General features: G+C 58.3%; 3 protein-coding genes across 3 annotated transcripts; all 3 read left to right on the forward strand.

Moving 5' to 3' along the window:
• Positions 1 to 5,925: 5,925 nt before the first annotated feature.
• On the forward strand, positions 5,926 to 6,691 carry LOC133627064 (scale keratin-like). The gene is made up of 2 exons (XM_062010147.1): positions 5,926 to 5,944; positions 6,050 to 6,691. Exon 2 carries the CDS (start codon positions 6,063 to 6,065, stop codon positions 6,426 to 6,428), a length of 366 nt encoding a protein of 121 aa, XP_061866131.1. The 5' UTR covers positions 5,926 to 5,944; positions 6,050 to 6,062; the 3' UTR covers positions 6,429 to 6,691.
• A 7,149-nt stretch (positions 6,692 to 13,840) lies between these two features.
• On the forward strand, positions 13,841 to 14,459 carry LOC133627068 (scale keratin-like). Its single transcript, XM_062010163.1, has one exon. It carries the CDS (start codon positions 13,875 to 13,877, stop codon positions 14,238 to 14,240), a length of 366 nt encoding a protein of 121 aa, XP_061866147.1. The 5' UTR covers positions 13,841 to 13,874; the 3' UTR covers positions 14,241 to 14,459.
• Positions 14,460 to 20,493: 6,034 nt separating this feature from the next.
• On the forward strand, positions 20,494 to 21,032 carry LOC133627075 (scale keratin-like). The gene is made up of 2 exons (XM_062010188.1): positions 20,494 to 20,521; positions 20,627 to 21,032. Exon 2 carries the CDS (start codon positions 20,650 to 20,652, stop codon positions 21,013 to 21,015), a length of 366 nt encoding a protein of 121 aa, XP_061866172.1. The 5' UTR covers positions 20,494 to 20,521; positions 20,627 to 20,649; the 3' UTR covers positions 21,016 to 21,032.
• The last annotated feature ends 324 nt before the right edge of the window (positions 21,033 to 21,356 follow it).

The following is a 21,356-nucleotide window of genomic DNA, read 5'->3' on the forward strand; positions in this document are numbered from 1 at the left end:
AAAAAATGCTGCAGCCAACTCTTGCCTCTCTGCCTTGTCTTTGAGAATGATGGAATGAGAGGATCTGTTTGGCTGTAAGAGCTCTTTAAGATCCTCCAGGCCAACCACTGTCCACACACTGCACAGCCACCAGTGCACCAGCTCCCTCAGCACCTCAGCTGCATGGCTTTGCAATATCTCCAGGGCTGGGACTCTCTCACCTCCCTGGGCAGCCTGCGACAGTGTCCAACAACCCTCTCGGGGAAAAATGTCTTCCTCAGCTCCAGTCTAAACCCTGCCTTTCTGCAACCTCAGGCAGTTTCCTCCTTTGCTCTCACTTGTGACTTCGGAGAAGAGACCGACCTGCAGCTGTCCACAACCTCCTTTCAGGTAGCTCTAGAGACTGATGATGTCTCTCCTGTGCCTCCTGTCTAGGCCGAACACCTCCAGCTGAGCAGCTGGTGTGCTGAGCCCAGACTCAAGAAGCCAGGGCGCAGCTGAGAGAGATTCAGTGATCGCTGAGCAGACGCGCCCCAAAACTCCCCCTTTCGCCCGGCAGCCCCGGCTCAGCCTCCCAGCCCGCGCCTCCCCCGCCGTCCCAGCTGCATCCCGTCTGTGTTGATGCACTTGCTTCTGCCCCTGTCCGTGCTGCAGCCTCTCCCCGCTGCCCATCGCCGTGAACGGACGCGCAGCCCCTCCTGCAAACAGCCGCCTTCCCTTCCCCGCAGCCTGGCCGGCGGGGCGCAGGGGGGCAGCGAGGCCGCCCCAGCCCCGGGCTCTGCTCCCCGCCCGCCGCCGGGGACAATCGCTGAGCCGAGCGGCAGCCGGGGAGCTGGGGCGCGTTCCGCCTGCGCTGCCCCCATCGCTTCTGCTCGGCCCAGGCCGGCGCCGGGCTGCCCGACATCTGCATGGCAGAGCCCAGAGCCGAGCCCGAGCGGCTGCCGTTCCACGCCGCACAAGCGCCTCGATTTGCCGCCGGCCCGCGGCAAACGGCTCGCGTTCGGGTTGGGTTTGTGCAGAGAGGGGGGACGCGGCAGCTCTCCGGGACGCTGCTCCTCGGGAAGGAATGGGGGGGTCGGGGCAGGGGCCGGGAGGCTCCACGTCGGGCCGCTGCCCCTGCTCGTGGCGCTGGGCTGTGGGGAGGGCTCCTGCGGCGGCAGCTCCCGGAGCCGGCTGAGGGCCGGGCTGGCGGGAGGGATGCGCTTCTTGTGCGGGAACCTGCGCGTCAGGCTGTGCCCCACGGCGCTGCCGCCCCACGGCTCAGCTGCAGCGCTCGGGGACAAGCGCTGGGGGGCCCACGGGGCCCAGGGCCCCCCTCCCTCACGCCTTCTCTCTACGGGGATGCCGAGAAGCAGGCACTTCTTTGTTTTGCAGCGCTGGGGGACACAGACCATATCTCCTCCAATTGTGCTGCGGCCTTAGGTCCACTTGTCAAGGTTCTGATACGTGTCAAACAGTAAGAGCTACACTTGCCATCCAAAGCACGCATGGAATGTCCATCGTTGAATTTGCCCTTTCCCCTGGTTGGTTCCGAACTACTGTAAAATGTCTCCATATCATAGTGATTGGTTAAATGCCTCCTTAGGCTAAGGAAAAGATATTAATCTCTTCACTTGGCTGTCGTGGTTTTGGTCCAGCAAGGAACAAAAGACCGCGATTGGCCTCAAGGACTAAAGTCCTGAAGACTGCTAAAGGGCAGGGAGAGCTTAATTGCCGCTTAAGGTCCAGGACAAAACAGAGCAGGCTACTCGGCTTGGGGAAGAAAACAGAAGATAATGTAATGCAACACCAACTAAAGTGTAACCATAAAACCCCAAAATAAAACAACACAGAGTGGTACAACGATGAAGACTCCGACCAGCCCTTTAAGAACACCTTCTCCCTTCTTTCTGGGCTCAGAGCCCTGATCCCGGGCTTTTTACCTCCTCCTTCCCTGAACGGCCAAGGGGGCAGGGAGTGGGGGTTTCAGTCAGTCTATTCCTGATGGCTTCTGCCGTATGTCCCCCCTCAGGGCAGGTGGGCTCCGCAGCCGTCGTCCCTGCACGTCCGCGGGGTCCCTCACACACACACAGCTCTGCACGGGCTGCTCCGACGTGCGTTTATCCCAAAGGCTGCAGCTCCTCTCTGCCTCTCGTGTGGGGCTGCTCTGGGCCCGCAGGCTCCAGCACGGCCTGTGCCATGGCCCCTCCTCACACAGTGTCTCGCCCGTCCGGGTGCACTCACGCGGAGCTGCTGGTGGCTCTCAGTCCTGCCGTGGCCCCGCACGGCTTGCAGGGCTACAGCTGCATTCTCGCCACGCGGTCAGGCTGATCGCCGGGGGGCTGAGCCCCTCGCCCCCTCCCCTGCCCACCTCCGCCACGCAGCCGCTTTCGAGGTCCGAGAGGCGGTCGAAGGCGAGGACGAGCGAGAGCAGCCCGCAGCCGGGGAAGGGGACTCTCCGCCCGGGCCGTCCCGTGGGGCGCTCGGCCGAGCCCAGGGCCAGAAGGACGAGCGCGGCTCAGCCCGGCGCCGGCTCACGACTGACGGCTTGTCGCTCTGCAGCAGCGGGCGGAAGGCGGGCTCGGGCAAGGGACTCGCCTCCAGCCTGAGGGTCCTGTGGAGGAAACTCCCCCAGCCCCAGCCCCAGCCCCAGCCCGCGGGAACGATGCTCCGCGCTGCTTAAGGAGCCCTCGGGAGGGAGCAGCCCCCGGGCGGCCGCCTCCCGCAGCCCAGGGCAGCGTGAGGACAGCGCCGGCAGCGCCGGGAGCAGCCGCGCCGGCAGCCCGGCGTTCCAGAGGCTGCGGCAGCACAGAGCTCAGAGCTGGAACACTCGGTCCCGCAGCCTGCCGACACGGGGAGGGCAAGGCTGCGTGAACGGGGGATGTGGGGTGGGGAGAGCCCCCGGAGGCGGCTCCCCGGGCCCCGGCTCGCAGGAACACGGCACAGATGCTTTCATTTTGCTTTCTTTCCGCTTTTGACATTTCAAAGCCCAAATCTATTACAGTTTGGCTGCTCTCTGAGCTTTCTTCTTGGACACTTTATGTTCATTGAGACCCAAAAAGTTTCAAAGTTCAGCGGTTACCTGAGCACAGGCTGACTTTGCTTCGGTGGCTCTTCAAATGTCATCCACATGCTGCAGGATCAGGGCTTCTGGTTCTGGGGTCACTGTTTCTTCCTTCTTCCACATTTGTAGCTTCTTTGCTGACTGATCCCTCAAGATTTTCCGGCTCTTTTTAAGTCCTTGGGGTAGTCGTGTCCATGTCAGTTGTACCTTTTCCCTTTTGACCGTTTAATACCAAAAATGTTGTGCCTGTACCCACCAAAAATGTGACCTCTTTTTCTCCCATCTTAGTTGTAACTAGAGGCTCGGCTGGCTTCGCCCGTGGTCCCCATCACTCCATATATTCTCCCAAGACCATCGATTTAGCTGTAGCTTGTTGACCAGCTAGTTTAGAGCATTCGTTTTTCCAATGTCCCTGTTCCCTGCAAAAGGCACATTGATTAGTTCCAAGGGAGATTCTGCCAATTTGTCCTCTTCCTCTTATCCCTCCTCTCATAGGGCTTTGTCCCCGCTCTTGTCTTTGCTTTGAAAATCCAGGAGCCCTGTTCACCACTGCAAGGAATTGTCTTCGTTTGCTTTCCTCATTCCTTTGATCTCGCTTGTTATAAACTTTCCAGGCTCCTTCCACTAATTTGTCCAAATTTCCTGGATCTGTTCCTCCTCGTTTTTGGAGTTTCTTTCTGACATCCTCCTGCGATGGTAACAACGATATCAAGGCTAATTGCGCTTTGGTTTGCTCAGCTTCAGGCTGCAAATCCGTGTATTTACGAACCGCTTCCTTCAGTCTTTCCAAAAATGCTCTTGGGGACTCTTTCCTTTCTTGCCTGGTATCATACAATGTAGACCAGTTTAGAGTTTTAGGCATGGCATTTTGGACCCCACAGAAAAGCCACTCTTGGTACTTCTTCAGTCTCTGCCTATGATCGTCCCTTTGGGAGGGGCGGGAGTGGGGGGTGGGGGGGAGGTGCCCCGTAGGGAAAGTCTGGTCTGTGGCTCTATCTACTGTCCGAGTACGGACATCTTCTTCTGCCCGCATTCCAGCACTCCTCCTAACCGTTTGTTTTTCACTGGAATCCATAAGAGTATCCAGAATCAGCCGTATTTCATCCCACTCAGGACTTTGAGTTTTTATTCCAGGTCCCATTATTCTTCCCACTTTACCAGGATCCTCTCTATAGAGAGCGGCCGATTCTTTCCACAGTGTTAAATCTGAGGGAGAGAAGGCTCCTGTCACATCCGCCGGTCCTTGTTGTCCAGCTCCCTGCCTTAAGGGGGCTACTGAACCACAGCACAGAAGCACCAGAGCTCTCTGCGAGCTCAATGCGGTGATCCCTTCCTCAGGGGAGTTTTATTTACACTAGCAGCCTAAGCAGGCTCTAACAAAAAAATACCCCAAGGAGACTAGATGTTTTCAGAAGTACCTCCCACCCTTTTTTTGAAGGACAATAAAATGGGAACATTTCTGGTCTATGGCAAAATTCTGCAAAACCAAACCGACCTCCCCCAAATGCTCCACTAAATCGGCCCCATGCGAGGAACGTGTCCCGTGGCCTCTTTCACCAACTCCTTTGCAGTCCTGCCATTTTCCAAATCAATGTCTGATGTTTTTCTGCTTGTGGCTGGTTATAGAAGTGCTGCTCTCGTGGGCTCTTTTACCACAGATTTGTAAAATGTGACATGTAATAGCCCTAAAGTCTCGTGAGAAAACTTAACTATGACTCTGCTGCAGCTTCTCAAGTGGATTCCTAAACACCAACTACCTGCATATCAGAAGGCAGAGAGGGCATTTGATGCTGAGAACGTGCCTGGCGGCCGTGCCCGCCGCTGCCAGAGCTCTCCCGGCCAAGGTGGCCCCTCGCCGGCCCCGCCACGGGAGCCGGACAGCCGCGGGCACCCACCCGCCCTTGTCCCGAGCGGAGCGAGGCGGCAGCGGCGGATGCCAGCGCTGGCCCAGGGCAGCCCTTTTGTGGCGGCTGGGCGAGCGCGGGGAGGAGCTGCCACGCTGGGGCACGCGGCTGCTGGCGGCCGAGCCCCTTCCTCCTCCCTGCGGGGCACGCGGCTGTTTTGCTGACGCCGCTTCCTCGCCGGCCCCGACCCGCTCCCTCGGCCCCGCCAACGGCCCTGCTGGGGCGCTGCCAGCTGCCAGCTCCCGGCCCAGATGAGCCCCGCTGCCTGTTCAGCATCTCGCTGCCTCAGAGCGCACGCAGCCTGACACGGGCTGCCTGCCAGCGCCCTGCCTCACATTCCTCTTGCCTCATCCCGTGGGCTCATATCGACACGGGGCTGAGCTTACGGCGGGGAAGATGAAAGACGCTGATCTCGGGCCCCGCCTGCTCAGCACGATGGATGCATCACTCGCCAGCCCAGCTAGACAGCCTGCACTGGCCTACTGGCCATGAGCCTCTGCAAGTCTGGGGCACAAAGCCCCTCGTGCCCTTCCCTGCAGTATGTGGTGCTGGGCAGAGGCTGCCTTCAGGGTGCTGGGCAGCTGGAGCTCTGTCTGAAGGCACAAGCTCAAGGAGCCCTGGCTGGGTTGTCCCTTTGGGCACTGGGCGCAGGCTCATCCTCCTGCACAGCCTGGCGCTGCAGGCACAGGCTACAGCCCAAACACTCAGCAAGCACGGGGAACAGCATGGCCCTCAACTCCTGGGCACTGCCCCCAGCCTAGAGCTGCTGCTGCCCTTTAGCTGAGAGAGCAGCAGCACAGGCTGGGCAGGGGGAGAAGCTGGTGTGGCCAGGGGATGCTGCCTCAGGGAGGGGCGGGAGACAAACAGCCCTGGACTGTCCTGCCTGGCAGGAGGGAGGGAGTGCCGGCTCTGCAGATTGGCCCAGGCCAGGCTGAGCAATGCTGGGGCTGCTATAAGAGCTCTGCCTGTGCCAGGCTCTGCCAAGCCCTGCTCTGGTGCCTTCTCCTCTGGGAACAGGGTAAGGCTGCGAGCGCTTCTCCTGCTGCTGCCCATTTCCAGCCCGGGCCCCTCTGCCTCAGGGGCTCCCCTCTGCTGCTCTCTCTCAGTCTCTGTCCTCTTGCAGAGCCCGTGCCAAGATGTCTTGCTCCGAGCTGTGCCCTCCAAAGGCCAGCGTGGCCGTGCCCCAGCCCATCGCTGAGAGCTGCAACGAGCTGTGCGCCCGGCAGTGCCCCGACTCCACGGCCTTCATCCAGCCGCCCCCCGTCGTCGTCACCTTCCCCGGCCCCATCCTCAGCTCCTTCCCGCAGCAAGCCGTGGTGGGCTCCTCCGGAGCACCCGCCTTTGGGGGCTCCCTGGGGCTGGGGGGCCTCTACGGCGCCGGGGCCACGCTGGGCTCGGGGGGCCTCTGCACCTTTGGCAGAGCCTACGCTGCTCCCGCCTGCAGCCCTTGCGCCGTGCCCCGCTACAGCAAGAAGCTCTGGGACACCTGCGGGCCCTGCTAGACCCAGCCCAAGGACCCTCACACACCTCGGCCTCTCGCCTGCTCTCCCTCCTCCTCTCCTGCCCCTCTCCCCATGGCCACTCCTCTCCTCCTGCCCCGCTCTGCCCCTCCACCAGCATCCCACCGGGCACTGGCCTGGCTCTGCAACGGCTGCCACGGGGCAGAAGCCTGAGGGAACCCCTCTCCTGAGAGCTGTGGGGACAAAGGGAATGTCTCTGCCTTCCCTGTCTTTCTGCACTGGATCTTTTCCTGTCCTGCAATAAAGCCAACTGCAGCCAACTCTTGCCTCTCTGTGCCTTGTCTTTGAGAATGATGGAATGAGAGGATCTTTTTGCCTGGAAAAAGCTCTTTAAGATCCTCCAGGCCAACCACTGTCCTCACACTGCACACTCCCCAGAGGCGGCTCCCCGGGCCCCGGCTCGCAGGAACACGGCACAGGTGCTTTCATTTTGCTTTCTTTCCACTTTTGACATTTCAAAGCCCAAAACTATTACAGCTTGGCTGCTCCCCGAGCTTTCTTCTTGGACACTTCATGTTCATTGAGACCCAAAAGAGTTTCAAAGTTCAGCGGTTACCTGAGCACAGGCTGACTTTGCTTCGGTGGCTCTTCAAATGTCATCCACATGCTGCAGGATCAGGGCTTCTGGTTCTGGGGTCACTGTTTCTTCCTTCTTCCACATTTGTAGCTTCTTTGCTGACTGATCCCTCAAGATTTTCCGGCTCTTTTTAAGTCCTTGGGGTAGTCGTGTCCATGTCAGTTGTACCTTTTCCCTTTTGACCGTTTAATACCGAAATGTTGCGCCTGTACCCACCAAAAATGTGACCTCTTGTTATCCCATCTTAGTTGTAACCAGAGGCTCGGCTGGCTTCGCCCGTGGTCCCCATCACTCCATATATTCTCCCAAGACCATCGATTTAGCTGTAGCTTGTTGACCAACTAGTTTAGAGCATTCGTTTTTCCAGTATCCCTGTTCCCTGCAAAAGGCACATTGATTAGTTCCAAGGGAGATTCTGCCAATTTGTCCTCTTCCTCTTATCCCTCCTCTCATAGGGCTTTGTCCCCGCCCTTGTCTTTGCTTTGAAAATCCAGGAGCCCTGTTCACCACTGCAAGGAATTGTCTTCGTTTGCTTTCCTCATTCCTTTGATCTCGCTTGTTATAAACTTTCCAGGCTCCTTCCACTAATTTGTCCAAATTTCCTGGATCTGTTCCTCCCAGTTTTTGGAGTTTCTTTCTGATATCCTCCTGCGATGGTAACAACGATATCAAGGCTAATTGCGCTTTGGTTTGCTCAGCTTCAGGCTGCAAATCCGTGTATTTACGAACCGCTTCCTTCAGTCTTTCCAAAAATGCTCTTGGGGACTCTTTCCTTTCCTGCCTGGTATCATACAATGTAGACCAGTTTAGAGTTTTAGGCATGGCATTTTGGACCCCATAGAAAAGCCACTCTTGCTACCTCTTCAGTCTCTGCCTATGATCGTCCCTTTGGCGGATCCCCGTAGGGAAAGTCTGGTCTGTGGCTCCATCTACTGTCCGAGTACGGACATCTTCTTCTGCCCGCATTCCAGCACTTCTCCTAACCATTTGTTTTTCACTGGAATCCATCAGAGTATCCAGAATCAGCCGTATTTCATCCCAATCAGGACTTTGAGTTTTTATTCCCAGTCGCATTATTCTTCCCACTTTACCAGGATCCTCTCTATAGAAACCGGCCGATTCTTTCCACAGTGTTAAATCTGAGGGAGAGAAGGCTCCTGTCACATCCGCCGGTCCTTGTTGTCCAGCTCCCTGTCTTAAGGGGGCCACTGATCGTCTCTCATGCCGTGATCGTAGAGGAGTTACCAAATGAGCACGCCGTCTCGTTCTCCTAGCTATGGCTGTAGACCAATCTGAATCTGATTCCTCCTCTTGTCTCAATCCACTACAATCCGGGCAAGGACCCAAATTTCCAAGCTCTGATGCCGATCGCCCCGCTGGACCGTCAGCCTCTGAATCGGGTCTAAAATCAGATGATGACGGAAGAGGGGTTATACTGGAATGGGAGCTGTGGGGGCAGATGGGGCTGTGTCCAATTCTAGACCCGTGTTATCACGCTCCTTTTCCTTTTCTTTCGTAGCCAAATGTTTACAACAGGTTTTGGTAGATGTGCAGGCTGAACAATTCCCCTGAGCCTCCGCACTCTTTACTTTCCATGGCATTTGCTTACATGCCTGTTCAGCCAATTCCAATTCCTTTTGCCCATCCGGTTTCTCTCGGAGACAAGAGAAGGGCCACTTAAGGGCCACTTTTCCCCACTCTCCAAATCATACAACAGCCACACGTGATCACAGTATGCTATAAGTTGATCTTTAAGAAAATCGCTCCTAAATGCCTTCCAATCAGCTAACAGACACCCAAGGGGTGAATGGCACCAGCTACTTTGTTTGCCATTTCAAAATCCTTTGAACCACAAATACTTTCTTAACAGTCGTTTCGTTCTTTCGCTTCGCTTCTCTGCGGCTGCAGCCCTCGCGGGATCACGGCGCCGCCGATCAAAGCTCCGCACTCGCCTCGTGCGCAATTGCACGTCTCGATCACTCACACACACAGCTCACAACACAATCATATATATATATATATACACAAACCAATAGGTAACTTTCCATATTCCCCCGTGCATCACTCCGAATTTCAACCCGGCTGCACCAAACCTCCCACTTCGGGGAGGAGACTTAGCTCGCAAGGGGGGTTCTTTTCTGCCGCACCACTCTGTGCTCTTCTCATGCGGCAGTAAACTGGCGTCACGGACAGGATCGCCACGGATAAACTGCTGCAGAAATAGAGTGCAGCCCCTTCCCCAGCTGGGAAGGAGCGGGCCCAGAACGTTTTGGAGCGATGAAGAGAAAGCGGGTGAAAGCCGTGTCTGGTTGTTCGGGAGGTTAAAGCAGGAAGAGGTAAAAGTGCTCCTCTGCTGACGAAGGGACACCCGATTCTGAAGCTTACGACCTTTAGTTAAAGCTGAAACCGCTGTCGGGGACAAGGGAGAGGAACGTTCTGCTGTGTGTAGCATCCCGTGGTCACCAGCAGAATTCATGCAAACACAAGAAGAATATTGCAGGCGGCCAGGACAGTCGGCTGTTGAATGTGTGTGGTGAGCTTCTGCTGAGGGACGAGACCAAATTGTGTAACGTGATGAAGAAGTGCGAGGCTATTGGGGCCCCCTCTTGACCCCTGGCACCGATGGTGCTCTCTCTCTAACCGCCCGGCCGGCACGTTGGGCTGGTGCTATTGATCCTCAAGAGAGGAACCGCTAGAGGTTAAAACTTCAGGTCCGGCTGCAGCAGTTCAGAAAGCCGCCTGTACCCAAGCTGTGCAGCAGAGGAATGAGTTAAGGCAGCCTCCGATGCTGGAGCCTATTGACCCACCACAGTTCACTAACCCCTCTCATTCACAGCCTCCCCGACTGCCTCGAAACCCTCTTAGCACATACTCCATATCGGATAAAAGCCGCTGCTTGGGAGGCCGAAAGTGGCCAATGTCAGCACTCCCACACACCCCCTTGGAGTGACTCTGTGCAGGACGTAGACGGGCACGGACATCTAATGAGCTGGATTGATTCAACCAGCGAAATAGTCCCACACCATACCCGGCGAGTTCGCCAAGTCCACACCCAAACACTTAGGTCTGATAGGAGGTTCAGATCTAAACCGGAACGGTGAAAAGCTTTAGATCTGGGGATGCTTCGACAATCGTTTTGCACGGTGCCTGTACAGAGGACGTCTGCACGTTAACCCAGTCTGTATCGAAAGGGAATAACTCGACTTGGGGAAAACAAGTCGCTGGGGGCCATCCAAGCCTTAAGGACACCGTGGCCTCGGCACCAGAACACAGCCTAATTGACCTAATGAATGGCAGCCAAAACCCCTCTCACCCCTCCCATCCCCGGGGAGAGCACTGAGCCACCCTGGGGGCGGGTATCAGCAACCCAATGGCTCTCGCAGGCATCTGCTCAAGCCCTCATTGCTACTCCCATTGGACCTCCAAACATGATGGTAGAATTTCTCATTGTCACTGGCGCACAAATGTCAGCGATCACTGCTGAAACTGCACAAACCCTGGGCACAGCACCTGGCCGGCCTAAGCTGAGATTTACAGGGATGGCTGGTGTCGTTAAGGAGTGCTCTAGTGCAAACATTGCCCTCTGGTTACCAGGTGAACGAAAGTGAACCAGGGCTGAGGTGTTGGCTGGCGCTGCACCTACTCATCTTTTGGGATTTGCCATACCGTCTGGTCGAATGTGGAAACTCCCTGATGGAACTGTGTGCAGTTTAGCAGGACATGAAAAGGGATTTAGCACGTTGAGATCGAGCCTATTAGAGACGCCTGCACTTTAGCCGCCTCGAAGGTACAATGCCCACTGCCTGCAGCAGCCCTCACAGGGCCTGACGGGCTGTGACAGACCTGGGACAAAGAAGCATCATTCAGAAGGCTCATTCGTCTTCTAATTCATCGGTGTGGCCAGTAAAGAGACCCGCGGGACAGGGGCATTTCACAGTCAATGCTGCCCCTTCAGCTGCTGCAGTTCCCAGTACTGCTGAGCTAGTGACATTGACACAAGGAGCTGCACGTTCCTGCATGGCTGTCTCGGACGTTACAGACGTGGTTTATTCTGATCCCTCTCCTCGAACAGGATAAAGCCCAGTTTGCTTTCACATGGAAGGGAATCCGGTAGCCTGCTGGTCCCGGAGAAAGAGGAAGGAATTTGGTGGCTATTCCACACTCATTATTAGCCTCAGGCTAACAGCTTTGTCAAAGACATCAATGGATTCCTTAAGCTTGCCCAAAAACTCATGAACCCGGGTGGCATTTGCAACTGAAAGAGGCCATCTATCAATTCAATAAGCGATGGAGTGGGGAGAGCTGCCCGAAAGGGAAAGTCTTTTGCCTACTGGCTAAAGCAATTGCCCTGAAAGTCCAGACCAAACCAGGAGAATATCCTAAGGGATTTGACACCAGAGCACCTGTACTGGTGAAAATGCCTCAGACTGAAAGAGTATCAAAGGTAACGACCACTCCAAAAGACCTCTGTGCTTGGGAAGCTAGAGATCGTTCAGGAAAAAGACACTACGTTAGCACCCGGCGGATCTCACCTTCTTTTGAACCCTGATGGTCAAATAAGCCCAAGCACACTTTCTCGTCTTTCGGATTCACAGCAACCCTGGACAAACCCCACGTGAGCGGGTGGATCAGGGGATGTGCTCCTGTTGCAGCAACTGGGCAGAGAGACCGGTGTCCTGCCTAACCCCGTAGTACAAACATATGATCTCAACAAACTAATGTAAAACTTTGTAACACCGTGAGTTTATGTTAGAAGCAGTTAAGAAATGGATTTTGTATCACAGGCTTGCTGATTGCAGTTGTGTTAGTAGACAAATTCCTTATATCTTTAACATCAGCTCCTACGTGATTGGAAACGGGTCAACAGCAAGTACCGTTTAAGTCCACACACTCTACCAGAGGAGTGCAACTCTCAATGCAGATTAATAGCTCTGCAATCAAACCCACCTGGTCAGCATCCCTGGGCACATCTCACGCAGGATCCTATTGCACGGTTACATGAACGGACTCTTGCCTCCCTGCCACAGCTGAAGAGGGCTGTGACTGGCATCTAAGAACAGGATTGGGAATCTTAAGGAGTAAAGATGCTGAAGAACTTGCAAACAAATTTGTGCCAAATTCACCAGTGATTTTAACCAGTTAAACCACCCTCTACAGTCCTGTCTATTGGCCGTGGGAAGCACCAATGGCTCTTACCAAATATTTTACCTCAGTGGGAAGAAACAAGTCAAAAGGACCATCAGCTGATCACTATGCACCCCCGGCAGCCTCGAACAAGGTTTCTTTAGCTCTCAGCTGTATCCAAGAACAAACTTTGGATGCAACTGATGACTGCTGCAGTCATAAGGGAAGGTGAGGAAGGCACTTTCCCAACCGAAATTCAAAAGGCAATGTGGGATAATGCAATAGAGTTTGAAAGGAAATGTCAGTCCTGGTGGTACCTGGTTAACTTCACCTACAATCCACTATCCATTTCTCAGCTTGCATCAGCAGGGTGGGTAAAGCACAGACCATACACGGGGGAATATCTGTACCTAGCTGTGCGAGGAAAGGGGCCTGGAGAGGTAAATTAATCGGATGGGGGCCTCTCAGGTAAATTAGTCAGGTTCCAGAGCTGCCACAGCTCTCCTGGCCAAAGTGGCCCCACGCCGGCCCCGCCACGGGAGCCGGACAGCCGCGGGCACCCACCCGCCCTTGTCCCGAGCGCAGCGAGGCGGCAGCGGCGGATGCCAGCGCTGGCCCAGGGCAGCCCTTTTGTGGCGGCTGGGCGAGCGCGGGGAGGAGCTGCCACGCTGGGGCACGCGGCTGCTGGCGGCCGAGCCCCTTCCTCCTCCCTGCGGGGCACGCGGCTGTTTTGCTGACGCCGCTTCCTCGCCGGCCCCGACCCGCTCCCTCGGCCCCGCCAACGGCCCTGCTGGGGCGCTGCCAGCTGCCAGCTCCTGGCCCACATGAGCCCCGCTGCCTGTTCAGCATCTCGCTGCCTCAGAGCGCACGCAGCCTGACACGGGCTGCCTGCCAGCGCCCTGCCTCACGTTCCTCTTGCCTCATCCCGTGGGCTCATATCGACACGGGGCTGAGCTTACGGCGGGGAAGATGAAAGACGCTGATCTCGGGCCCTGCCTGCTCAGCACGATGGATGCATCACTCGCCAGCCCAGCTAGACAGCCTGCACTGGCCTACTGGCCATGACCCTCTGCAAGTCTGGGGCACAAAGCCCCTCGTGCCCTTCCCTGCAGTATGTGGTGCTGGGCAGAGGCTGCCTTCAGGGTGCTGGGCAGCTGGAGCTCTGTCTGAAGGCACAAGCTCAAGCAGCCATGGCTGGTTCGGCTCTTTGCGCAGGCTCATCCTCCTGCACAGCCTGGCTGCAGGCACAGGGCAGAGCTGTGTTCCCAGGGCACAGCCCAAACACTCAGCAAGGACGGGGAACAGCACGGCCCTCAGCTCCTGGGCACTGCCCCCAGCCTAGAGCTGCTGCTGCCCTTTAGCTGAGACAGCAGCAGCACAGTCTGGGCAGGGGGAGAAGCTGGTGTGGCCAGGGGATGCTGCCTCAGGGAGGGGCAGGAGACAAACAGCCCTGGACTGTCCTGCCTGGCAGGAGGGAGGGAGTGCCGGCTCTGCAGATTGGCCCAGGCCAGGCTGAGCAATGCTGGGGCTGCTATAAGAGCTCTGCCTGTGCCAGGCTCTGCCAAGCCCTGCTCTGGTGCCTTCTCGTCTAGGAACAGGGTAAGGCTGCGAGCGCTTCTCCTGCTGCTGCCCATTTCCAGCCCGGGCCCATCTGCCTCGGGTGCTCCCCTCTGCTGCTCTCTCTCAGTCTCTGTCCTCTTGCAGAGCCCGACCCAGCCCGTGCCAAGATGTCTTGCTCCGAGCTGTGCCCACCAAAGGCCAGCGTGGCCGTGCCCCAGCCCATCGCTGAGAGCTGCAACGAGCTGTGCGCCCGGCAGTGCCCCGACTCCACGGCCTTCATCCAGCCGCCCCCCGTCGTCGTCACCTTCCCCGGCCCCATCCTCAGCTCCTTCCCGCAGCAAGCCGTGGTGGGCTCCTCCGGAGCACCCGCCTTTGGGGGCTCCCTGGGGCTGGGGGGCCTCTACGGCGCCGGGGCCACGCTGGGCTCGGGGGGCCTCTGCACCTTTGGCAGAGCCTACGCTGCTCCCGCCTGCAGCCCTTGCGCCGTGCCCCGCTACAGCAAGAAGCTCTGGGACACCTGCGGGCCCTGCTAGACCCAGCCCAAGGACCCTCACACACCTCGGCCTCTCGCCTGCTCTCCCTCCTCCTCTCCTGCCCCTCTCCCCATGGCCACTCCTCTCCTCCTGCCCCGCTCTGCCCCTCCACCAGCATCCCACCGGGCACTGGCCTGGCTCTGCAACGGCTGCCACGGGGCAGAAGCCTGAGGGAACCCCTCTCCTGAGAGCTGTGGGGACAAAGCGAATGTCTCTGCCTTCCCTGTCTTTCTGCACTGGATCTTTTCGTGTACTGCAATAAAGCCAACTGCAGCCAACTCTTGCCTCTCTGTGCCTTGTCTTTGAGAATGATGGAATGAGAGGATCTGTTTGCCTGGAAAAATCTCTTCAAGTTCCTCCAGGCCAACCACTGTCCTCACACTGCACAGCCACCAGTGCACCAGCTCCCTCAGCACCTCAGCTGCATGGCTTTGCAGTATCTCCAGGGCTGGGACTCTCTCACCTCCCTGGGCAGCCTGGGACAGTGTCCAACAACCTTCTCAGGGAAAAATGTCTTCCTCAGCTCCAGTCTAAACCCTGCCTTTCTGCAACCTCAGGCAGTTTCCTCCTTTGCTCTCACTTTGGAGAAGAGACCGACCGGCAGCTGTCCACAACCTCCTTTCAGGTAGCTCTAGAGACTGATGATGTCTCTCCTGTGCCTCCTCTCTAGGCCGAACACCTCCAGCTGAGCAGCTGGTCTGCTGAGCCCAGACTCAAGAAGCCAGGGCGCAGCTGAGAGAGATTCAGTGATCGCTGAGCAGACGCGCCCCAAAACTCCCCCTTTCGCCCGGCAGCCCCGGCTCAGCCTCCCAGCCCGCGCCTCCCCCGCCGTCCCAGCTGCATCCCGTCTGTGTAGATGCACTTGCTTCTGCCCCTGTCCGTGCTGCAGCCTCTCCCCGCTGCCCATCGCCGTGAACGGAGGCGCAGCCCCTCCTGCAAACAGCCGCCTTCCCTTCCCCGCAGCCTGGCCGGCGGGGCGCAGGGGGGCAGCGAGGCCGCCCCAGCCCCGGGCTCTGCTCCCCGCCCGCCGCCGGGGACAATCGCTGAGCCGAGCGGCAGCCGGGGAGCTGGGGCGCGTTCCGCCTGCGCTGCCCCCATCGCTTCTGCTCGGCCCAGGCCGGCGCCGGGCTGCCCGACATCTGCATGGCAGAGCCCAGAGCCGAGCCCGAGCGGCTGCCGTTCCACGCCGCACAAGCGCCTCGATTTGCCGCCGGCCCGCGGCAAACGGCTCGCGTTCGGGTTGGGTTTGTGCAGAGAGGAGGGACGCGGCAGCTCTCCGGGAGGCTGCTCCTCGGGAAGGAATGGGGGGGTCGGGGCAGGGGCCGGGAGGCTCCACGTCGGGCCGCTGCCCCTGCTCGTGGCGCTGGGCTGTGGGGAGGGCTCCTGCGGCGGCAGCTCCCGGAGCCGGCTGAGGGCCGGGCTGGCGGGAGGGATGCTCTTCTTGTGCGGGAACCTGCGCGTCAGGCTGTGCCCCACGGCGCTGCCGCCCCACGGCTCAGCTGCAGCGCTCGGGGACAAGCGCTGGGGGGCCCACGGGGCCCAGGGCCCCCCTCCCTCACGCCTCGGCTTGAGGCTCAGCAGCGCCCGCCTTCCCGGCACGATGATGCTGCCGTGCTGCGGCCCGGGCTCCTCCAGCAGCGGCCGCTGACGGGGCCGCAGTCGCCAAACAACTTCTCTCCACGGGGATGCCGAGAAGCAGGCACTTCTTTGTTTTACAGCCCTGGGGGACACGGACCATATCTCCTCCAATTGTGCTGCGGCCTTAGGTCCACTTGTCAAGGTTCTGATACGTGTCACACAGTAAGAGCTACACTTGCCATCCAAAGCACGCATGGAATGTCCATCGTTGAATTTGCCCTTTCCCCTGGTTGCTTCCTAACTACTGTAAAATGTCTCGATATCATAGTGATTGGTTAAATGCCTCCTTAGGCTAAGGAAAAGATATTAATCTCTTCACTTGGCTGTGGTGGTTTAGATCCAGTAAGGAACAAAAGACCGCGATTGGCCTCGAGGATTAAAGTCCTGAAGATTGCTAAAGGGCAGGGAGAGCTTAATTGCCGCTTAAGGTCCAGGACAAAACAGAGCAGGCTACTCGGCTTGGGGAAGAAAACAGAAGATAATTTAATGCAACACCAACTAAAGTATAACCATAAAACCCCAAAATAAAACAACACAGAGTGGTACAACGATGAAGACTCCGACCAGCCCTTTAAGAACACCTTCTCCCTTCTTTCTGGGCTCAGAGCCCTGATGCCGGGCTTTTTACCTCCTCCTTCCCTGAACGGCCAAGGGGGCAGGGAGTGGGGGTTTCAGTCAGTCAATTCCTGATGGCTTCTGTCGTTTGTCCCCCCTCAGGGCAGGTGGGCTCCGCACCCGTCGTCCCTGCACGTCCGTGGGGTCCCTCACACACACACAGCTCTGCACGGGCTGCTCCGACGTGCGTTTATCCCAAAGGCTGCAGCTCCTCTCTGCCTCTCGTGTGGGGCTGCTCTGGGCCCGCAGGCTCCAGCACGGCCTGTGCCATGGCCCCTCCTCACACAGTGTCTCGCCCGTCCGGGTGCACTCACGCGGAGCTGCTGGTGGCTCTCAGTCCTGCCGTGGCCCCGCACGGCTTGCAGGGCTACAGCTGCATTCTCGCCACGCGGTCAGGCTGATCGCCGGGGGGCTGAGCCCCTCGCCCCCTCCCCTGCCCACCTCCGCCACGCAGCCGTTTTCGAGGTCCGAGAGGCGCTCGAAGGCGAGGACGAGCGAGAGCAGCCCGCAGCCGGGGAAGGGGACTCTCCGCCCGGGCCGTCCCGTGGGGCGCTCGGCCGAGCCCAGGGCCAGAAGGACGAGCGCGGCTCAGCCCGGCGCCGGCTCCCGACTGACGGCTTGTCGCTCTGCAGCAGCGGGCGGAAGGCGGGCTCGGGCAAGGGACTCGCCTCCAGCCTGAGGGTCCTGTGGAGGACACTCCCCCAGCCCCAGCCCGCGGGAACGATGCTCCGCGCTGCTTAAGGAGCCCTCGGGAGGGAGCAGCCCCCGGGCGGCCGCCTCCCGCAGCCCAGGGCAGCGTGAGGACAGCGCCGGCAGCGCCGGGAGCAGCCGCGCCGGCAGCCCGGCGTTCCAGAGGCTGCGGCAGCACAGAGCTCAGAGCTGGAACACTCGGTCCCGCAGCCTGCCGACACGGGGAGGGCAAGGCTGCGTGAACGGGGGATGTGGGGTGGGGAGAGCCCCCGGAGGCGGCTCCCCGGGCCCCGGCTCGCAGGAACACGGCACAGATGCTTTCATTTTGCTTTCTTTCCGCTTTTGACATTTCAAAGCCCAAATCTATTACAGTTTGGCTGCTCTCTGAGCTTTCTTCTTGGACACTTCATGTTCACTGAGACCCAAAAGAGTTTCAAAGTTCAGCGGTTACCTGAGCACAGGCTGACTTTGCTTCGGTGGCTCTTCAAATGTCATCCACATGCTGCAGGATCAGGGCTTTTGGTTCTGGGGTCACTGTTTCTTCCTTCTTCTACATTTGTAGCTTCTTTGCTGACTCATCCCTCAAGATTTTCCGGCTCTTTTTAAGTCCTTGGGGTAGTCGTGTCCATGTCAGTTGTACCTTTTCCCTTTTGGCTGTTTAATACCGAAATGTTGTGCCTGTACCCACCAAAAATGTGACCTCTTGTTATCCCATCTTAGTTGTAACCAGAGGCTCGGCTGGGTTCGCCCGTGATCCCCATCAGTCCATATATTCTCCCAAGACCATCGATTTAGCTGTAGCTTGTTGACCAGCTACTTTAGGGCATTCGTTTTTCCAACGTCCCTGTTCCCTGCAAAAGGCACATTGATTAGTTCCAAGGGAGATTCTGCCAATTTGTCCTCTTCCTCTTATCCCTCCTCTCATAGGGCTTTGTCCCCGCCCTTGTCTTTGCTTTGAAAATCCAGGAGCCCTGTTCACCACTGCAAGGAATTGTCTTCGTTTGCTTTCCTCATTCCTTTGATCTCGCTTGTTATAGACTTTCCAGGCTCCTGCCACTATTTTGTCCAAATTTCCTGGATCTGTTCCTCCCCGTTTTTGGACTTTCTTTCTGATATCCTCCTGCGATGGTAACAACGATATCAAGGCTAATTGCGCTTTGGTTTGCTCAGCTTCAGGCTGCAAATCCGTGTATTTACGAACGGCTTCCTTCGGTCTTTCCAAAAATGCTCTTGGGGACTCTTTCCTTTCCTGCCTGGTATCATACAATGTAGACCAGCTTAGAGTTTTAGGCATGGCATTTTGGACCCCATAGAAGAGACACTCTTGCTACCTCTTCAGTCTCTGCCTATGATCGTCCCTTTTTGGGGGGGGGGGGGGGGGGCGTTCCCCCGTAGGGAAAGTCTGGTCTGTGGCTCTATCTACTGTCCGAGTACGGACATCTTCTTCTGCCCGCATTCCACACTTCTCCTAACCATTTGTTTTTCACTGGAATCCATAAGAGTATCCAGAATCAGCCGTATTTCATCCCACTCAGGATTTTGAGTTTTAATTCCCATTCCCATTATTCTTCCCACTTTACCAGGATCCTCTCTATAGAAACCGGCCGATTCTTTCCATAGTGTTAAATCTGAGGGAGAGAAGGCTCCTGTCACATTCGCCGGTCCTTGTTGTCCAGCTCCCTGCCTTAAGGGGGCCACTGAACCACAGCACAGAAGCACCAGAGCTCTCTGCGAGCTCAATGCGGTGATCCCTTCCTCAGCGGAGTTTTATTTACACTAGCAGCCTAAGCAGGGTCTAACAAAAAAATACCCCAAGGAGACTAGATGTTTTCAGAAGTACCTCCCACCCTTTTTTTGGAAGGACAATAAAATGATCTAGGGCAAAATTCTGCAAAACCAAACCGACCTCCCCCAAATGCTCCAGTAAATCGGCTCCATGCGAGGAACGTGTCCCGTGGCCTCTTTCACCAACTGCTTTGCAGTCCTGCCATTTTCCAAATCAATGTCTGATGTTTTTCTGCTTGTGGCTGGTTATAGAAGTGCTGCTCTCGTGGGCTCTTTTACTACAGATTTGTAAAATGTGACATGTAATACCCCTAAAGGCTCGTGAGAAAACTTAACTATGACTCTGCTGCAGCTTCTCAAGAGGATTCCTAAACACCAACTACCTGCATATCAGAAAGCAGAGAGGGCATTTGATGCTGAGAACGTGCCTGGCGGCCGTGCCCGCCGCTGCCAGAGCTCTCCTGGCCAAGGTGGCCCCACGCCGGCCCCGCCACGGGAGCCGGACAGCCGCGGGCACCCACCCGCCCTTGTCCCGAGCGGAGCGAGGCGGCAGCGGCGGATGCCAGCGCTGGCCCAGGGCAGCCCTTTTGTGGCGGCTGGGCGAGCGCGGGGAGGAGCTGCCACGCTGGGGCACGCGGCTGCTGGCGGCCGAGCCCCTTCCTCCTCCCTGCGGGGCACGCGGCTGTTTTGCTGACGCCGCTTCCTCGCCGGCCCCGACCCGCTCCCTCGGCCCCGCCAACGGCCCTGCTGGGGCGCTGCCAGCTGCCAGCTCCCGGCCCAGATGAGCCCCGCTGCCTGTTCAGCATCTCGCTGCCTCAGAGCGCACGCAGCCTCACACGGGCTGCCTGCCAGCGCCCTGCCTCACGTTCCTCTTGCCTCATCCCGTGGGCTCATATCGACACGGGGCTGAGCTTACGGCGGGGAAGATGAAAGACGCTGATCTCGGGCCCCGCCTGCTCAGCACGATGGATGCATCACTCGCCAGCCCAGCTAGACAGCCTGCACTGGCCTACTGGCCATGACCCTCTGCAAGTCTGGGGCACAAAGGCCCCTCGTGCCCTTCCCTGCAGTATGTGGTGCTGGGCAGAGGCTGCCTTCAGGGTGCTGGGCAGCTGGAGCTCTGTCTGAAGGCACAAGCTCAAGCAGCCCTGGCTGGTTCGGCTCTCTGCGCAGGCTCATCCTCCTGCACAGCCTGGCTGCAGGCACAGGGCAGAGCTGTCTTCCCAGGCCACAGCCCAAACACTCAGCAAGGATGGGGACATGGCCCTCAGCTCCTGGGCACTGCCCCCAGCCTAGAGCTGCTGCTGCCCTTTAGCTGAGACAGCAGCAGCACAGTCTGGGCAGGGGGAGAAGCTGGTGTGGCCAGGGGATGCTGCCATAGGGAGGGGCAGGAGACAAACAGCCCTGGACTGTCCTGCCTGGCAGGAGGGAGGGAGTGCCGGCTGTGCAGATTGGCCCAGGCCTGGCTGAGCAATGCTGGGGCTACTATAAGAGCTCTGCCTGTGCCAGGCTCTGCCAAGCCCTGCACTGGTGCCTTCTCGTCTAGGAACAGGGTAAGGCTGCGAGCGCTTCTCCTGCTGCTGCCCATTTCCAGCCCGGGCCCCTCTGCCTCAGGGGCTCCCCTCTGCTGCTCTCTCTCAGTCTCTGTCCTCTTGCAGAGCCCGTGCCAGCCCGTGCCAAGATGTCCTGCTCCGAGCTGTGCCCACCAAAGGCCAGCGTGGCCGTGCCCCAGCCCATCGCTGAGAGCTGCAACGAGCTGTGCGCCCGGCAGTGCCCCGACTCCACGGCCTTCATCCAGCCGCCCCCCGTCGTCGTCACCTTCCCCGGCCCCATCCTCAGCTCCTTCCCGCAGCAAGCCGTGGTGGGCTCCTCCGGAGCACCCGCCTTTGGGGGCTCCCTGGGGCTGGGGGGCCTCTACGGCGCCGGGGCCACGCTGGGCTCGGGGGGCCTCTGCACCTTTGGCAGAGCCTACGCTGCTCCCGCCTGCAGCCCTTGCGCCGTGCCCCGCTACAGCAAGAAGCTCTGGGACACCTGCGGGCCCTGCTAGACCCAGCCCAAGGACCCTCACACACCTTGGCCTCTCGCCTGCTCTCCCTCCTCCTCTCCTGCCCCTCTCCCCATGCCCACTCCTCTCCTCCTGCCCCGCTGTGCCCCTCCACCAGCATCCCACCGGGCACTGGCCTGGCTCTGCAACGGCTGCCACGGGGCAGAAGCCTGAGGGAACCCCTCTCCTGAGAGCTGTGGGGACAAAGGGAATGTCTCTGCCTTCCCTGTCTTTCTGCACTGGATCTTTTCGTGTACTGCAATAAAGCCAACTGCAGCCATCTCTTGCCTCTCTGCTTTGTCTTTTAGCACCATGGAATGAGAGGATCTTTTTAGCTGGAAACG

The sequence above is a fragment of the Colius striatus genome, chromosome 17, assembly GCF_028858725.1.
Source record: "Colius striatus isolate bColStr4 chromosome 17, bColStr4.1.hap1, whole genome shotgun sequence".
Lineage (NCBI taxonomy): Eukaryota > Metazoa > Chordata > Aves > Coliiformes > Coliidae > Colius > Colius striatus.

What these genes read in the sequence shown, in the direction of transcription:
- LOC133627064 (XM_062010147.1), top strand. Translation starts at nt 6,063, where the DNA reads ATGTCTTGCTCCGAGCTGTGCCCTCCAAAGGCCAGCGTGGCCGTGCCC.
- LOC133627068 (XM_062010163.1), top strand. Translation starts at nt 13,875, where the DNA reads ATGTCTTGCTCCGAGCTGTGCCCACCAAAGGCCAGCGTGGCCGTGCCC.
- LOC133627075 (XM_062010188.1), top strand. Translation starts at nt 20,650, where the DNA reads ATGTCCTGCTCCGAGCTGTGCCCACCAAAGGCCAGCGTGGCCGTGCCC.